The sequence below is a fragment of the Heterocephalus glaber genome, unplaced genomic scaffold (assembly GCF_053883595.1).
Source record: "Heterocephalus glaber isolate CG9 unplaced genomic scaffold, H.glaber_assembly_v1.0 deba00001673, whole genome shotgun sequence".
Lineage (NCBI taxonomy): Eukaryota > Metazoa > Chordata > Mammalia > Rodentia > Bathyergidae > Heterocephalus > Heterocephalus glaber.
Window position 1 is genome coordinate 18,375,106 of NW_028258410.1, and position 16,268 is coordinate 18,391,373.

At 43.9% G+C, this 16,268-nt stretch overlaps 1 protein-coding gene across 2 annotated transcripts in view; it reads right to left on the bottom strand.

Annotated features, from left to right (window-relative positions):
* Ptpn1 (protein tyrosine phosphatase non-receptor type 1) overlaps window positions 1-15,709 on the bottom strand; it is a 64,605-nt gene extending 48,896 nt beyond the window's left edge. Inside the window, exon 1 of one of the 2 annotated variants that reach the window (XM_013077154.3) lies at window positions 15,464-15,709. In XM_013077154.3, coding sequence (XP_012932608.1) covers window positions 15,464-15,526 — 63 coding nt within the window. In that variant the 5' untranslated portion in view covers window positions 15,527-15,709. The remainder of the gene's footprint in view (window positions 1-15,463) is intronic. The other variant, XM_013077155.3, reaches the window with a different exon arrangement.
* Window positions 15,710-16,268: the final 559 nt, after the last annotated feature.

The window sequence follows — 16,268 nt, forward strand, 5'->3', positions numbered from 1 at the left end:
TCCTATATTGGGCAGAGACACAAATGACTGAAACAAAAGCAGCCCTGCCTCTTATGAGACCAGGCAGACTACTTGGCAGTAAGTACAGAACAATCACACACCTCACTGTGACAGGGAAAGAAGAGGATCCTGGGAGGACAAGGAGAGGCACCTACCCTTGAGCTGGGGAAGGGGAAATCAGAGAAAGTCTCCGAAAGTGGAGACTAGAATGTGACTGGAAGGAAGAACAAGAATTAACCAGGTGAAGGCAGAGCGTTCCAGGCAGAGGAGGCAGCACTCAAGGCCCTGAATAAAAGCAGCACTGTCTCATGAACCGCAGGAGCCTCTGCAGGTTGCGTGAGGGGTGAGGCATGCGTGTTCACAGAATTCAAGGCCACTGCTGCTCTCTGGGCAAATAAGCAGCGAGCCGAGAACAAAGAGTGAGATGAAGGAGGAGCAACGGTAACCCTTGAGGTTCTCCCCCAGATAGGGAACAAGCGGACAAGATGCCCACAACTGAGGGTTAGCCAGAGAAGCAGGAGACAAGGAGGAAAAGAAGCCAGGGATTTAGCTCAGGGGCACAGCACCTGCTTGGCAAGAGCGAGGTCCTGATTTTGATGCCTGGAGAGAGAGAGAGAGAGAGAGAGAGAGAGAGAGAGAGAGAGAGAGAGAGAGATACTGGAACCAGAGAACATTCAAAAAGCAAACAGGAAAAAAAAAAAGAAGCAGAGGTGAACCATGTTGAATGGCACTAAAATAAGGATGCAAAGTATCGGTTGGCTTAGCAAAGGGAAAGCTAACAGTTACCCTGTCAAACATTATTTCAATGGCCTGGTAAAGTGGAGCCCAACTTCCTTGTGGAAGGGGAACAATGGGCACAGGGCCTGATTGATTTTAAAAATCTCTATTGGAGAAGAAAACTACCTACCAAGCCCAGGGCAGGGAAGGTCTTATTTGGAAGGAGCTGAGAATGTTTAACTGGTCCAGGCAAGATGGCAAAAGAGAGGGAGGGACAAGGACACATCCCAAAGGACATGAGTAAGCCATTGGAGCAGGACACTGGAACAGGTGACATGGCAAGGTGTATGGAGTCCAGATTTAAAGGGTGCCTTACACAGGAACAAAGGCTCCCTTCTGTGACAGAAACGCAGTGGAAGGGTGGCGGTAAGCTTCAAATTTGATGGTCTAAAGCTGAGGGAGACAGACAATTGATTATAGAGAAGGGGGAGACATCTGAGGTTAAAGACTGGGTTTCTCATGCTGCATTTGCCAAAGGAGATTTTTCTCCAGCAGCTCTTAGGAGCCTTAGAAGAGAAAGGCAGGAGAATGGCTGGTCCAGAGCTAGAGTAGACCCAGCTAGAGTAGACCGGATGCAGATGGTAAGAGCTTGGGAGGCAGCATTTAAAGCAGCTGTGTAAGGAAGAAAGTGAGGATTAGGGGAACGGAAAGGGCAGAAGCAGCTGGAAGTCTGGATGCAGGAGAAAATCCAGAGGAGGGGAAGGAACTGAGTGAGAGAATATGGAAGCACAGGAGGCTGCAGTCGGAGACCGGAAGGTCTGGGGTTAGCGAAATGTCAAAGGCGGGGAAGAAGAGGCAGGAAGCCAGGAAGTTCCCAGGAAATGAGGCGAGGATGCCCAGCAGGCAGGCTGTCCACATGAGCACAGCCAGGGCCCAGGGCCCGGCAGCCTTGGAAAGGGAAGACGGCCTGTGAGCCTGGAAGCTAAGAGGGGTAGGGAGTGGGGCAAAGAGGCCCATTCACAACACAAGTAGCTTAAAACAAGTAATTGAACAATTCTGCAATATGGTAATTTACTGATGAGGAAAGCTTGATGGAATCCCAAGATGCAGAAACACATACATACTCACCCCTAAATCTGTCCCACCCACCTCACGTGTTTTCAGTCTCTTCAGCAAAGCGGAAGGCAAAGCATAACCCTGAGCAGGGCCTTACCCGAGGTCCGCACTTCTGTAAACCCATACTTATTCATTATTCATCCCCTTCTAACATTCTGGCCACATCATGGCTTGGTCTTGGTAATTCTATCAAGAAGCTTATGAACTACTGTTTTTCTACCCCATACATCTACTTCTTCTGCCATGTGTGTTTTATGCTGTCCACTCAGTGACACATAAATGATTCCAAAATAAACCCAGGAGAGAAAAAAAATACACTAAATGATCCCGACCATGAAAAGTCATCCAAACTCCTTTTATTCTACTTTGTCATCCATTTGTAAGGAAAACTTTCCCTTTTCAGACCTTTAACTGCAGTTAATCAACAACTATTTAAAAAAAAACTATCAGCCAGGTGTGGTGGCATACAACTGTAATCACTGCACTCTGAGAGGCCGAGGCAGGAGGATGACATGTTTGCACCCAGCTGAGCCATTTAATGGCTTAGCCAAACTCTGTCTCAAAAAATTAAAAACAAAGAGCTGGGGATGTAGCTCAGTCCAAAGGCTTTGGATTCACTCTTCAGTACAAAAAAAGGAAGAAAAAGAAAAAAGAAAAAACTATTATATATAATCTTCACAGCTAAAATTAAAAGAAGGAAAAAAGAACAGATGTTTGTACAACTTTATCATCTGCAGATATCTAGTTCTTACTACTTCTTTGTGGCAAGAAAAGTTTAATATGAGTGGGGAAACAGCAGCAATCAATAAATCATTCAGAATTACTCAAGATTTTTTTTTTTCATTTAAGTTACCATGAAAGTCTTAGAATTTGTAATCCCAGCTGAAGTGTTAAAATGCTAAAAATTAAGGCTGATGGCTCAGCCATTTAAAAGATAATTATCAGTAAACCTAACATATTTTACAAGGTACTTGACTTGAACGAATCAAACAAAGCCATCTGTGTAATGAGAGCTACTAATAAACAGACCACAGAATGGGAGAAGCCAGCCAACATCATTAAAAATATTCCTTAAAATTCACAACAAATACGAGAGATCTCTCTTCTCACAATGTCAGCTGCAGATCAGGGGTGAAGCTGCACATTTTAAATTTATCCTTAGTGAGACAGGCTAATACTTGAAGATTCTTTTCGAAAATCTGTATTTTATATATTAAAATATAATTCCGCTTTTTGTACAGACTGAAGTTTATGTGTCTACATACTTGAACAAAAGTCATTACACTTCAATGAACACAGGATTGACTGCCTCTAAGTGCAATGCACTATGGTTTGGGCTCCAGGACTATAAAACGGACAACAAAACCGACCTCATTCTCAGGAGAAAACAGCTACACAGGCACCTTCACTACACGGGGCACAACGTCGACTTCCACTATGCCACCCCTTAGAAGGGATCAGGGGTCATTGTGGGAACCAAGGTGAAAAGTAACGGCAGAGGAGAGAGAGAGAGAGAGAGAGAGAGAGAGAGAGAGAGAGAGAGAGAGAATGTACACCTATAAATTTAGAGGGTGGGAAATTTAGGACCAAAGTGGAAGAAAGTGAAATGGGACCCCACGCTTCCGGAGCAGAGAAGGGCCAGGCGGAGTAAACCTGGACTCCAGGTCCAGAGAACACGGGAGCTCACAGCTCCTTGCCCTTCAGCTCGCTGCTCAGGTAGCACCTGCAGATATCCTCCACCTGTTTTGCCGGCTTCCAATCCTCAACTTGGCTCTTCTTCTCAGTGTCCCCAGGGCACCTGGGGCCTAGGCCTACGGCGTTCTCTCCATTCAGCCACTTTGTCATCCTGCCTATTCCATGCCTAAGGGCAGGGCCAAATCTGTCTTGCTCACCTCTTGCCCCCACTGCCTGACACAGAGCCTGGCTTTCAGTCGCTGCTCATGTGTTTGCTGAATACGGAATGTATGGGCCCCACCAGGAAGGAATGTACAATCTAGAAAAGAAGAGCAAAAGAAAGATGGATGAAAATCTCCACCAAGAAATGGGTCTATGGTTGTTGACTTTAATTTTATACATATAACAAAGCAGAAAGTAGCTACACTATCTGCTGCTTGACCCAAGGGTCCTAAAACACTGGCTGGTTTTGTCTGTTTGGATTCAGCTTTGTTTGGGGAGGTAGAAAATTTAGGATAGAGATCTTGATTGTTTTATAATAGTAAAGGACCATCTTTTTTTTTTTTTTTTTTTTTTTTTTGTACCAGGGATCAAACTCAGGACCCTTGCACTTTAAGGCAGCCGGCAGCACCACTGAGCTAAATCCCTGGCCCAAGGATCATCTTTATTGTTTGCTCTAATTTGTCATGTACACCATACCTCTATAGGATAAAATAGTTGTTCAGAAAGGATCAAAGAAACAGCCAGCCTTGCTACATAATTAGCCCTTTTGTTGTTAAACAGGGATAAAGAGACCTTTAATATGTATTCCTTGCAACCTACACTTTTGTTTTCTTTTTATCATGGTTATTATTTATTTCATCCCTTAGTAGGAAAGATATAGAGAAACCATCTGACCATGAGTTCAAACACATGACAAATGGTATCATTCCTAACCAACTCACAGCGCGAATTATTAAAAACATTATTTCTTAGGTTTCTCGGTGTGAGCATGTTGAGCCAATCATTCTTTTTACCAACTCCCATAGGGCTCATCCAATATAACTTCTAGGTTGGCCACCAAAAATACCTCATGGAAACAGCTGAACATAGGACAAAAATATAGTTACACTCAATTGCTCGAGGTGGAAAAAAAGGTGGTTGCTTCCAACTTCCTCAAAATAGTAGAAGGGGCCAAGAATGAAGAGGAGACGGGGACGGGCAGAGAGGAGAACAGCACTTGGCCAATGATCTGACCTTGGAATTTGCTGTCAGGGGCATTCATTTCCTCTGCTCTGACTCTATCTGATGAAGGCACACCAAGCAGGGACAAAGCTAAGCATCACGCTAGTTCTAACTTCTAATGCTAACATTAAATTTCAGGTGAGAACACAGCGTGGAGTGGGGGCTGCAAACTTGAATGCTTCCAAGGGCCCGACAGTGCGCACAGACAAGGAGAGTATGATCCACTGTGGGACGTGGTAAATGAGTGCAGACGTGGCCGCCTAAAGGAGCCGTGCCCTCCGCTCAATGAACGGCTGCCAACCTGCGCTCAGTGACTTGCCCAATCCAGATCTGTATGTGATTTCTCTCGATTTATAAACCATGGCAAAAAAAATTAAACTCCTCTTTTTTTTAAGAACACTGTATACACCAAGCAAAACAGGGCTGTCGGTGGTCAATTTGTAAGAGGTTAGAAAACTCAACAAAGGTCAAAAGCTATGAACTACCTCTTCAGACCTCTTGATATGCACAACCCCTGGTCTCTTCAGCCACACATTCGGAAGCTAGAGTCAGGGCCACACTGCCACCCTGCTTCTGTGTTAAAACTGGATTGAGGACACCAGAGATGTGGCAGAGCACACTGAGGCTCAGGGACCTGAAATGCTTCCTGCCATTACAGACCATCTGCTGGTGTGTAACCGAATGGCACCACATGTAAAGCACTTCGCACAGAGCCTGGGGCACAAAACAGAACTGGATAAACGTCAGTTAGTAGAGGGTTTTATCCCGGACAAGAGCAGAACATGGAGCAGACTGTGTTTCTCCCATGAATGGGAGATTTGGGTCTACTGACACAATCCAACAATCCTCTATAGACCTAAGAATTTCAAAGGGAACTGCATTCACCCTTGTAGCACTCAGTACTGTTATAATAAGATCTCATTTTATGTCTCAAAGGACATAATAGTGGGTTCTTAAAATTTTGAGTTAAAATGAAAATTTAAAAGTTTTGCCCCATTTTAGATGACAGAACAAAGAACACCCATACAATGCTATGAAATCCAGCATGAGTAGGACATGAAGCCCCAATTTTTCCAGAAAGGTCACTCCACTCTTGGGATGCCTCACATGCCCACGAAGTTATAGAAATTAGACCCAGGCTATGCTACTAGGTAGTCTGGTGTAAAGACTCCATTTTACAGATCTGGCATGCAAATCCTCAAGTTGCCATAGAGTCAGAGGAAGACTCAGAATGGGAACCCAGGTTTCCTGAGCCTTCTTCTTCCATAAGCACACACATCCCTGGTCAAAGAATGTTAGGGTGGAATGGATAAGGTAGCTGAGCAGCTTAGGACTACAGCTTTGACAACTGCTGTTGTGTGTAAGGCTAACCAGTATCAGAGACAGACAAAAGCCACTGCCCTTGAGCACCAAGTGCGCTACCAACTAAAGGGAGAGGCTGAGGAAAGCTGCCTGTTCATACCCTGCAGAGCCAAAACCCTGGAATATCTACTGCACCTTTTCAATCACAGTGGGTGGAGCAAGAGTTCCAAACCTCTATAAAGGATCCAATATACCTGGTGGAAAAGTAGTGGTGTCATTAACCAAAGGAATCAATGATTTTAAAATAATGTTACTGTGCTTCAAACTGTCTGACTTTCAAAGTACATGAAAATATTTTTTGGAATGTAGCCAAGTGGAGGATATAGATTATGACCTACATTCAAAAACTGTCTTTCTAGAAAGCATGTTTTAATGGCAGAGGACATACAGCAAGCTGTGAACAGGAGACTAAAATTAGTTCAAACCACAAATAACCTAACATACTTATCATTTCCTTATGATCAACCTACAAAAATCAAACATTAAAAAGCATTTACAAAACTAAAGGTGTGATGCTGACTGAATCTTTTAACTTCAGCTACATCATTTCTTCCCCCTAAAACAGCCCTGGCACATAAACATTACCAAGGATGACATTTTACTAATTTGAAAAGTTCAAAGCAAACTGTTAGAGCTCAGTTTTGCCCTGTAACTTATACACGTTCCATGCAGTTCTTACATGGTTAGAAGAGCAACCACCTCCTGGAACTGAAGACAGGACATTTTTAGTGATGGCCCATACCCTTCTCCAGCTGCACTCACTGCCAGCTAAGGAAATCCGAGCCTATTGCAAACCAAAGCACACTGTCTTCTAAAGACACCTATTTCCTACTTGTTGTTCATTTGTCTTTTAAAACAGGGTCTCACTATATATTTCAGGCTGGTCTCAAACACAAGAGATCTTCTCCTACCTCAGCCTCCTGAGGGCTGGGATTACAAGCACGTGCCACCATGCCCGCCTACTTATTTCCTACTTTCTAAGCAACATCTTCCAACAAACAAAGTCTGTTGGGAAACACAAAATTTGTTACCCTCAAGCAGTGGAACAAATTGCAAAAAAAAGGCTTAGGGGGACAAAAATGCCAGCGTGGTGGCGTATGCCTATAATCCCAGCACTCCGGAGGCCAAGGCAGGTGGATGGCTGAGAGTTTAAGGCCACCCTGGGCTACATAGTGAGTTCAAGACCAGCTTGAACTACACAGTGAGACCCTGTTTCAAAAAACAAAACAAAAAAAAAGTACTAGGTTTGATAAACTTCAATTTATTTTATAGCGATTCCCTCTGCATGAAAACCATTTTGATAAGTTCTCTGGGGAAAATTCATGCTCACAAAGGATGAAAGCCAGTGGTTAGGATGAGTGCAGACCTACCAGATGCCACTGTTCACGTTTCAATGTCGGTACTCAAATTTTCTAGTGTTCTCAATGGCAGGCAGAAAAATAAGGGAAAGAAGCAGACTTGAGCAGGTATTTCTGGTTGAACAGACTACATAAATGCTGCTAACAGCAGTAATATTCCTAGGATGTACTCAAGAAAGGCTGCCCACAGGACAAAGCGGTATCTAGAAATGCTCAGAAATGATACCATCAGGCCAGGGATTTAGCTCAGTGGTTCTGCCGCCTGCCTCGCAAACACAAGGACCCGAGTTCAATCCCTGGTACCAAAAAAAGGAAAGAAAGATACCATGATTGGTACGCACAGGGCCCTGGAAGACACAGCATTGTGGGGATGTAGATTCTCCAACTGAAGCAAGATGTGGACTCCCTGACCCTCAGGTGTGGCGAAAGCAGCTCACATCCTGGGGACTGCCCCTGATGTTTGGTTTTGTGCCTGTAAACCTGATGTGACGGAATGCAGCTTCCTGACCCGAGCACCAATCTGCTTCACATCACCTCTAAGGATGCTCCAAAGACCCTGGCAGTGAGTGTCCAGGAAGTGGAGAACAAGTGGTAATGCTCTTGACTCAAAGGAGCTGTTACAACACTGCTCAAATCAGGGTTCAAACAAAAAAGGAAACGATGACAACAACGAAAATAAAATATCCTCCCTGAACGAAGATCAATGGATGCCTTCTTAGAGGTCCTTTATCTCTGTGCAAAATTTAGCCATACAAATATTCATGACTCAGTGAAGGCATATTTTCCCTTTATCCTTCCAGAAGCAAACTAAGCCCCGACTGTTTGAATAGTAAAGCAGCACAAAATCTAGAAGGGATAAATATAACAGTGACAAATGTTCAACCGTCAAGGGAATTTAAAGCTCATTTACCATATTAACGAAATGCAGCTTCCTTATTTGTTTTATTGAGTGAAGTTATATTCAGAAGTGATTTCATCCTTAGACATTTTTAAGTAACCCATGTTCTTAAGAGAATTTCAACTACTGGAATAATTACTTGATGTTCGCTTTCCTGTAAGCAATTCCACAATACTGTATAATCCTCTAAGTCTCCATCAGAATAAAAAACAAAAGCTGTTTGCTAGAAATCAGTATGGCAATTTTTAAAAAGATTCTTCCATAGGAAGAGATGTGCCAATAAGAAACATTAAGAAAGGAAAGAAAAAGTCAAGCGAAAGATGTCTCTTAACAGAGATAACAGTGATTCTCTAATCACTAACGAATTTTTAAAATGTAACTGGAAACCTAGTTTTGCTATGCTCATCTTCTCTTTGCAAGTGGTGCTGCTCACCCACAAAAGCCACAAACACAGCCCCGGATTTTCCTTCTTCATCTAGAAAAGAGAAAACAAACAAACCAGGTCTCAGGTCTCAGATGCAAAAGAGAAGGTGCTAGGGACACAAGACCACTTGGAACTTGGACTCAAAAATGTGCTTCAACAAGTGGTTAAGCTGACTTCTTCAAGCACCAATTCTAAGCATCATGGGGGATCTGTAAAACTTTACCTACTGCCTTAGAATCCTAAACATTCAAAATTGTAAATGGAGAGACAGAGACAGAGACAGAGAGGATATGAATGAATATCACAAGTAGCAGTATTTTGTATACAGTGTGACCAGAGCTGAAGGTCAATACATCTTGGGGGGCTTAACCTTTCTTTGGCTATTTGGGGACAAGGGGACTTTCATGTCAAATGGTCTTGTTTCTAGTTTGCAGACATTCAAAATTTACAAACTGTCAGCAAGATACTCATGATTACTTCTAGCTACTGTGAAAGGGAAGAAGGCAGCAGCTAGCAAACTATGAAGAGCATTTCCACACAAAGTGAAGCATTATTTCTAAGTGTCGGAGACTTAGGTACTTTCTTCTCAAAACAACAGATGCATAAACTCTCATCTTATTCAAATGAAGCCTAGGCCAGATGTAGGTTTCTTTCTAAAATTACAACATAAAGGGTAGCCACTCTATGTGTCTAGCTGGGGCTGAATCTTTCGTAAATTCTTAAGAATCAGTTCCTCTATCTGTTACAGGAAAACCACCCAACGGCTAGTCAGAGGAAAACTGCAAACACAAGTGCCAGGGCTACTCATTTTCCCACATCACAAAGCAAATGAAGCCCACTTATTAAAAATGCTTAATGCCCCTTGTTAATAAAGTCCCAATTCTTTTCAGTTGTTAACTCCACTGGTTGGCCTATAAATTGTTGAGCCTAAGTGTACCTACCTACACCTTACAAAATTGAGTAACCATTGCAGTTTTTACAAGGATTACTTCAGGAACATTAAATTTTCTTTGTGAGTACATTAAGGACTTTTATTACTTGGCTCAAACTTAATGATCAGTCAGTCCAGGATCACTTTTACGAAAGAAAAGACGGGGCCCAAGTAAAAGAAAGGACCCAATTCGGCACAACAGGGGTTAAAGCTGAGACTACAACTCACAGCCCGACACTGAGGACATTAATGTGTCATTTAAATTTGTTCTTGTTTTTTGCGGACAAGGTCTCACTACGCTGCCCAGGCTGGCCTCAGTCACACTCCTCCCGCCTCAGCCTCCCAGGTAGTTGAGTTCAGGTGTGTGCCACAGCACCCCTATCTGGCTCGCTGAGGACATCAGAAAGCAGATTACATTCTTTTAGCCCTAAGGGTGATCTGATCACAGGCCACAAAATACTTGCCTTTACCAGTTATAGTTTTAAAACAAAAAGTAGACTTTGTAAGGGTTGCTACTTTATGGAGAACCATATTTTATATCCCACAATCAAAAAATACTTTATGAACTAGCTACACACAAACAAGGCCCCTCTAGAAGGCTTGTGAGAACAAGTCAAGAGTGATGAGGCCAGAGTAGTTCAGCAACACTTAGAAAGATGTGTCATCTTCCTGTTGCCTATTAAGTTCATCTCGTACCAACTACACATGTGTTGTTAAATCCAAGGTTTCTATGAGACAAACGGGTGGTACTGACTGGACAAGAAGTCAAACATTTCATCCAAAGCCATGCAGCGGTTAATACTAAATGACCTCCTCAGGCCAGCACTCAAAATACGGTGATTTTTCTCCCAGAGTGGCCTCTACTGCTCGTAGGAATGTGTGCTAATCCACTTGTTTGGGTCACTGTCCCCCTCCAGTGGGACCAGGAAACCATGCCTGATACATCTTTAAACAATCAGACCAGTGATGTCCTGCTAACCAATTCAGTCCCAACATTCGCTGTGCCAGGTGCAGAGGACTCAAAGACAAATGAGATCATGGGATAAGTGGCCTCAGGAAGCCTGGGCTCCAGACAGACCCGGGACACAAAGCAGCAGCTACATGAGGCCAGGTTGCATGTACACCAGGCTGTGCACAAACACATGGGACAGAGAAAACTCTAGCGGGACATGACACTCATTTGAGCTGGTAGGTGCAAGCCAGAGGGAGTGGGACAGGCATGCTAGACAAGTGCTGAGCAGGGTCACAGAGGAGGGAAATTAGATAAGACTGTGCTGGGAGGACACTGCCTTGTGGTGTGGCTGGAGAAGCTCCGTGGAAGGGGATGATTGCAACCTGCTGCCACGCAAAGGAGCCTGGACCTTAACAGAGTTATCAAAGTATTAGAAGTAGTTGCACAGAAGAGCGACAGGCTCAGATCTGTTTTAAAACAATATTTGAACATACATGGTGGAGGAGGAAATGTGGAGTGAGACTGCTGAGGGTCCAGACTAATAGGTGACCAGTTTCACTCATTTCTGCTGTTTGCAGTCTTACAGGCAAAACTGGAGAACTTATTCCACTGGGTGGATGCCACAGTGACCAGTGAAAGGCGTTAGAGGGAATCAAGATCTACTCCTAAGTCTCCAGCACTCCTGGGTACTCAAAATTTCTACATGGAATGGCTGGTGCCAAACTACACCATACAGAAAACAACGACTCAGGCGGAATTCCAGGTTTCCCAAACATGGGCAGCACAAAGGAACACGCCTAGCCTATCTGCCAGTATTGGTTAGTACCAGGCATGGACTAACATAAGCACTATAGGGAAGAATGTTAAATTATGCAAAATATATTTGGGCTTGGGTAGGCCTCAGAGAAAGTATCTGGGGTTAAAAGCACAGTGTAGAACAAAACTTGCCAAAAAGATTCTCCAACCAAAAAGATCAGAAAAGATCTCTCCCCCTAAAAATGAAAGGAAAAAAGGCCAAAGAAAAGGCAGTTCATTTGGTAGTTCATAGTCAGAAACATCTCCAGAGGAAAATTTCATATTCATTTCTATCATGAAATTCACTATATATTCAATTAACTACATTATTCAATACCAGATTTTTTTTACAAGTTTTGAGGAGCTAATCATACTAAAATGTAAAATGCAGCAGGTAGGTCATTAGCAGCTAAAATCCATTTCCATTTATCCATTTACACTTAACCCCCATGTAACTTTCTAGAACCATATGATATGGTTTGCTTACTTTCAAAAGTACTAATCTACTATAAATATGCTAGACAGGTCAAATAATGTTAGCAGTAAGTTTTTTCCTCCACAATTTCTACTTGTGCTCCCAGTTAATTTAGCAATTTAGTACCAACAATTACGAAGGCCTTTACACCTTTCCAAAGTGATGATCAGACACCTAGATTTAGTTCACTCAAGCTAGGGCTGAACAAGAACATTTAGATCTAATGGGTCACTCAAGATGACTAGAACTTCCCAATCTCTCCATGTCATTTCCGTTTATCTTTTTTTTTTTTTTTAAGTGAAGTGAGTCATAGTGTATAGATCTTTCTCCTTTGCACAAAATACAGGGTTGTTTTTTTTTCCCTCTAAAGAGAATGGTGTTTAAATAAACATCATTGGGAATTCTTAATACTGGTCTTCTTGGAATATAACAACATAAGCTGTATATGCCAGTAAGGAACTTTAGTGCATTATTGCTATAACATGGTTTTAACCTCATCAGGCATTGGATCGTATTTCATCATGAAGGCAGCTATAAAAACAAATGTCAATTGGAAAGAGTGGTTCATTTTACAAAGCCTGCCTCTACCATGGAATAAATCTAGCCTTCAAGTCACAAGCTACTGTGGCGATCTCCTGTATCTGAAGCAATCAAATGATTCACATGGAAAAGTAGTGAACTGTGACAGAGAATTGAAGACTTTAGAGATGAGAAAAAGAGTGAAACACCTGACCCAGGCCCTCTTAAACTACAAATGGACGGCCACATATCATCTGTTCTTTTCATTCATTTAAGCCCTCTCTTCTCTCATCATAGCTTGCTAAAACCAATGCCTTTTCCCTATCTGAGCTCTCTCTTTTGGACAGACTAATTCAAACACAAGGCCCACTGAATACAGTATACTTCCACTTTCAAATCAGATGTCTGTAAGTCCATTTAAATGCTAGAAAATAATTTTTAAGGCCATCTACATATGCTATCAAAACAGACTTTTTATAGAACTAAATTGTGATTAGCATTATGCTATTACCATTAAAGATTTAAAATGTGATTGTGTTCATTTTATCAAATTGAGTTGGCAAAGAATCTTTCCCCGAAACATTTGTTTTCTAAGCTGCCACATTCATCAGCACTCAGCACTTCACCCTTTGTTCTTTCCTCATTTGTTTCCAAGTGTATGCATCTTTTTATTCTAATTAGAAAAGAAGTTAGAATGAGAAATGACTACACTGCCTAGCTTCTAAAGACTTAATCAGAAGTTATATTTTTCTAATTACAATGGACTAAACCATTTCAAAATGTGACTTTACATAAGACTGCCCTCATTATATGCTAAAAACATTAATTTTTTTCAACTTCCATTTTCTAACTAACAGTAGACACATTTCTTTGGTAAGCTGACATGTCTTGGAAAATTACCCATTTTGCATTCTCTCAAGGTCATTTTAGTTCTATGTTTTTAAACATGCTGCAATTGTTAAGATAAAGAGCCACTTTTCAACTTAAAAAGAGCTTCTGATTTCGATTATAGAAAAGGAATATATTCACAGGGTAGAGGTGAGAAAAGCCCACAGTGACAATATTTAAGATCAAAAGAAACCACCTCCAGGAATCTGGCAATCCATTGCGGGGCGGGGTCCAACATCTTAATTACTTGTGGGATTTAAATGTGGTGGAGAAATTTAAGTACAATGAGGGGAATTAATTGAAGATCAATAGTCTCACGCTGGTAGTATTCTTAACAGAGTTTTAACAATGCTTGAGTGTCAGGTCAGGCCACTCTGACCTAAAACTGTAAGAAATCAAATTAAATGAATTTGTTACGATGCAGTCAGTTTCAGTATAAAAGATTCCCCTGAATGCATCCATGAGTTATAGAGTGTTTCATAATTAACTCCAACACTTCCAGCAGTATTCATGGAAAGCCACTCTGGGCTCTACTGCATTCGATCTGATACAGATAATTTGGCTACATATTCTCAAAGTCACTGGTGGCATTCAATTAATTTACAGAGAATAGGCATGGAATACAAATTTTATATATTGATCCATCATACTTATGCAGATTACAGTTATAAATATTAGTCTATCAGAAGTTAATATTCATTACAGCCCAAGTATAAAGAATCCTGTCAAATACACTTGAAATCAAGGCTGCCAAAGAAAGGCCTTTGTTAGTCAAGCAACTAACTAAAGAACTGCCTAAAGCTTTTTTTCTGTTTTAAGCGAGGCTCAAAATAGATTTTAATACTACAGTTGATGGATCTCACAATCTAAATTTCGAGCCTACAAGCTGAAAACATAAGAAGCTGCCTTCTCTCTTTACACAAGTAACAAAAATCTATTTTGTACTCGGTTATTTAAAATACTGAGCAAGTGTGGTTTTGGTTAATCCTCACAACCCCCACAATGACATTTAATCAGAGTACATATTTTCTTTAGAAGATTTGCCTTCTTGAGAAAGAAGACCTCTTCGTGCTTTCAATCTGTTTTATAGATTTGTGAGAAACTACCTTCCCAACTCTTATGAAACACTATAACCCACAAGTAGAGGTCTCAGAAGATACGATCATCTCAGCCATGACCAAAGGATAAGATGTTCATTGAGGAAAGATACCATTTTAGAGGGTTGAAACGTTAGACTACCTTACTCCCTGCCTAAAAGAGTAATATTTTGGCCCCGGGTGGAGTGGGTCCTGCAAGCCTCGCTGGAAGTCTCCTGAGCCTGGCAATGTCACGGTCTGCTCCTCTCCCCCTCAGCTCACAGAGCGAATGTCTCTCTCTGGTAGCCCTTCCCTCAGTCCCTTCTCTCGGGCAGCAGGCTCTCCGTGCAGCCACACTCCACCACGGCCCGGAGTTGTTCTTGTCACACTTGTCACCATCTGAAGTGGATTTGCTTCTTCTGGGTTCCACAGCCTCATTCGACCCCAAGCTCCACCCGGGTCGGGTCTCGCCTGTCCTGCTCCACAAACACTATCCCCGGTGCAAAGCACGGAATAGGCAAGCCAGCTGATAGGCAGAAAATGAATGAACAAGAAGGGGGAAGGGGACTGTCATCCCGGGGACTCGCCGCACACAGAGACTAGAGGAAAGGAAATATGAAAGAGGGAGGGGAGCAGGCCTTTCCCCCAGGGAGACAAAGGAAGGGAGGCAGAGGTGGTCTCGTCCAGAAAAGGAAGTGGGGGGGATGTTTAGTCAACCCCAGGGGACAAAGGGTGGACAGGCAGGGGGCGGGGTCGGGGCGCGAGGGACTCCCGCCGCGCGTGTAGACGGTGGCCTCCGGAACCGAGAGGTCACCCGGGCCGGTGGGTGTGCGGTAGGTGGGGTATCGAAGGAGAATGCGAGGCCCGGGCGAGAAGCAGGCCCACCCGGGGGACAAAGAGAGACGGGGGACAGCTGTGCCGCTGACGGACAAAACCCCAGGCCGCAGGGCCGAGGTGGAGAGCGGGACCCCGGGGAGATCGGGACCCAGGGGTCTAGGAGAAGGTTCCCGCGGCCTAAGCGAAGGGCCTGCCGCGCTCCGGGGCGCTCCCGCACCTGGTAAATGGCCGCCCAGCTCCCGGCCTTGTCGATCTGCTCGAACTCCTTTTCCATCTCCATGACGGGCCAGGGCGGCTACTGCGCTCCACTCCTCGGCCAGCTACACCGCTTGCCGCTCTAGGCTGCCTCTCGCTCTGAGCCCTGAGGCCCACTCCAAGCTGTGACTCCAGCCGCTACCGCCGCCCTAGGAGCCGCTGTTACTTCATGTCAACCCGGCAGCCGGAAGTACGCACCCCGCCTGCCCCAGTCCCCGCCCCTGGGGCTGAAGAACCAATCGTCACTCGTGAATGTCGGCAAGAACTTCCGTGGGGCGGAGCCAGAGGCGGGGCTGGGGTAGTGGCCTCAGCCCCGCGAGACGTCTGGCTGGGCAAGCTGCCACCTCCCCTCCAGAGCTCCCCGCTTGGGCGTGGCGCGCGCCCGTTGCCTAGGCGACCCCTGGGAGCCCCGCCCACAGGGCGTGGGCTTGCAAGGCCGGGGTGGATTTCGGTTCGATCGTCTACCTCACTAGCTGAGTCAGAGGGAGCAACCTTGAGGTAGTCCTGCATCTTTCCTGCATCGCCAGGGCCCTGGCCGTCGTGCTCCCAGTTGGAGTAGGCGGGGAGAGCAGCAGGCTCCCTTTCTCGCATCTGGGCTCTGGCCAGATGTCTGCCCTTTTTTCATTAAACTTGGAGCTTCAGAATTCTCCAGGCTGCTGGGGAAACCCCACTGCTCTCTTAGGGTAACATCTCTGTCTAAAACGCAAGCTTTCCGTTTGGGCAGGAATGAATGGATGGGGTCCTGGGATGGTTTTCTGTATTTCTCG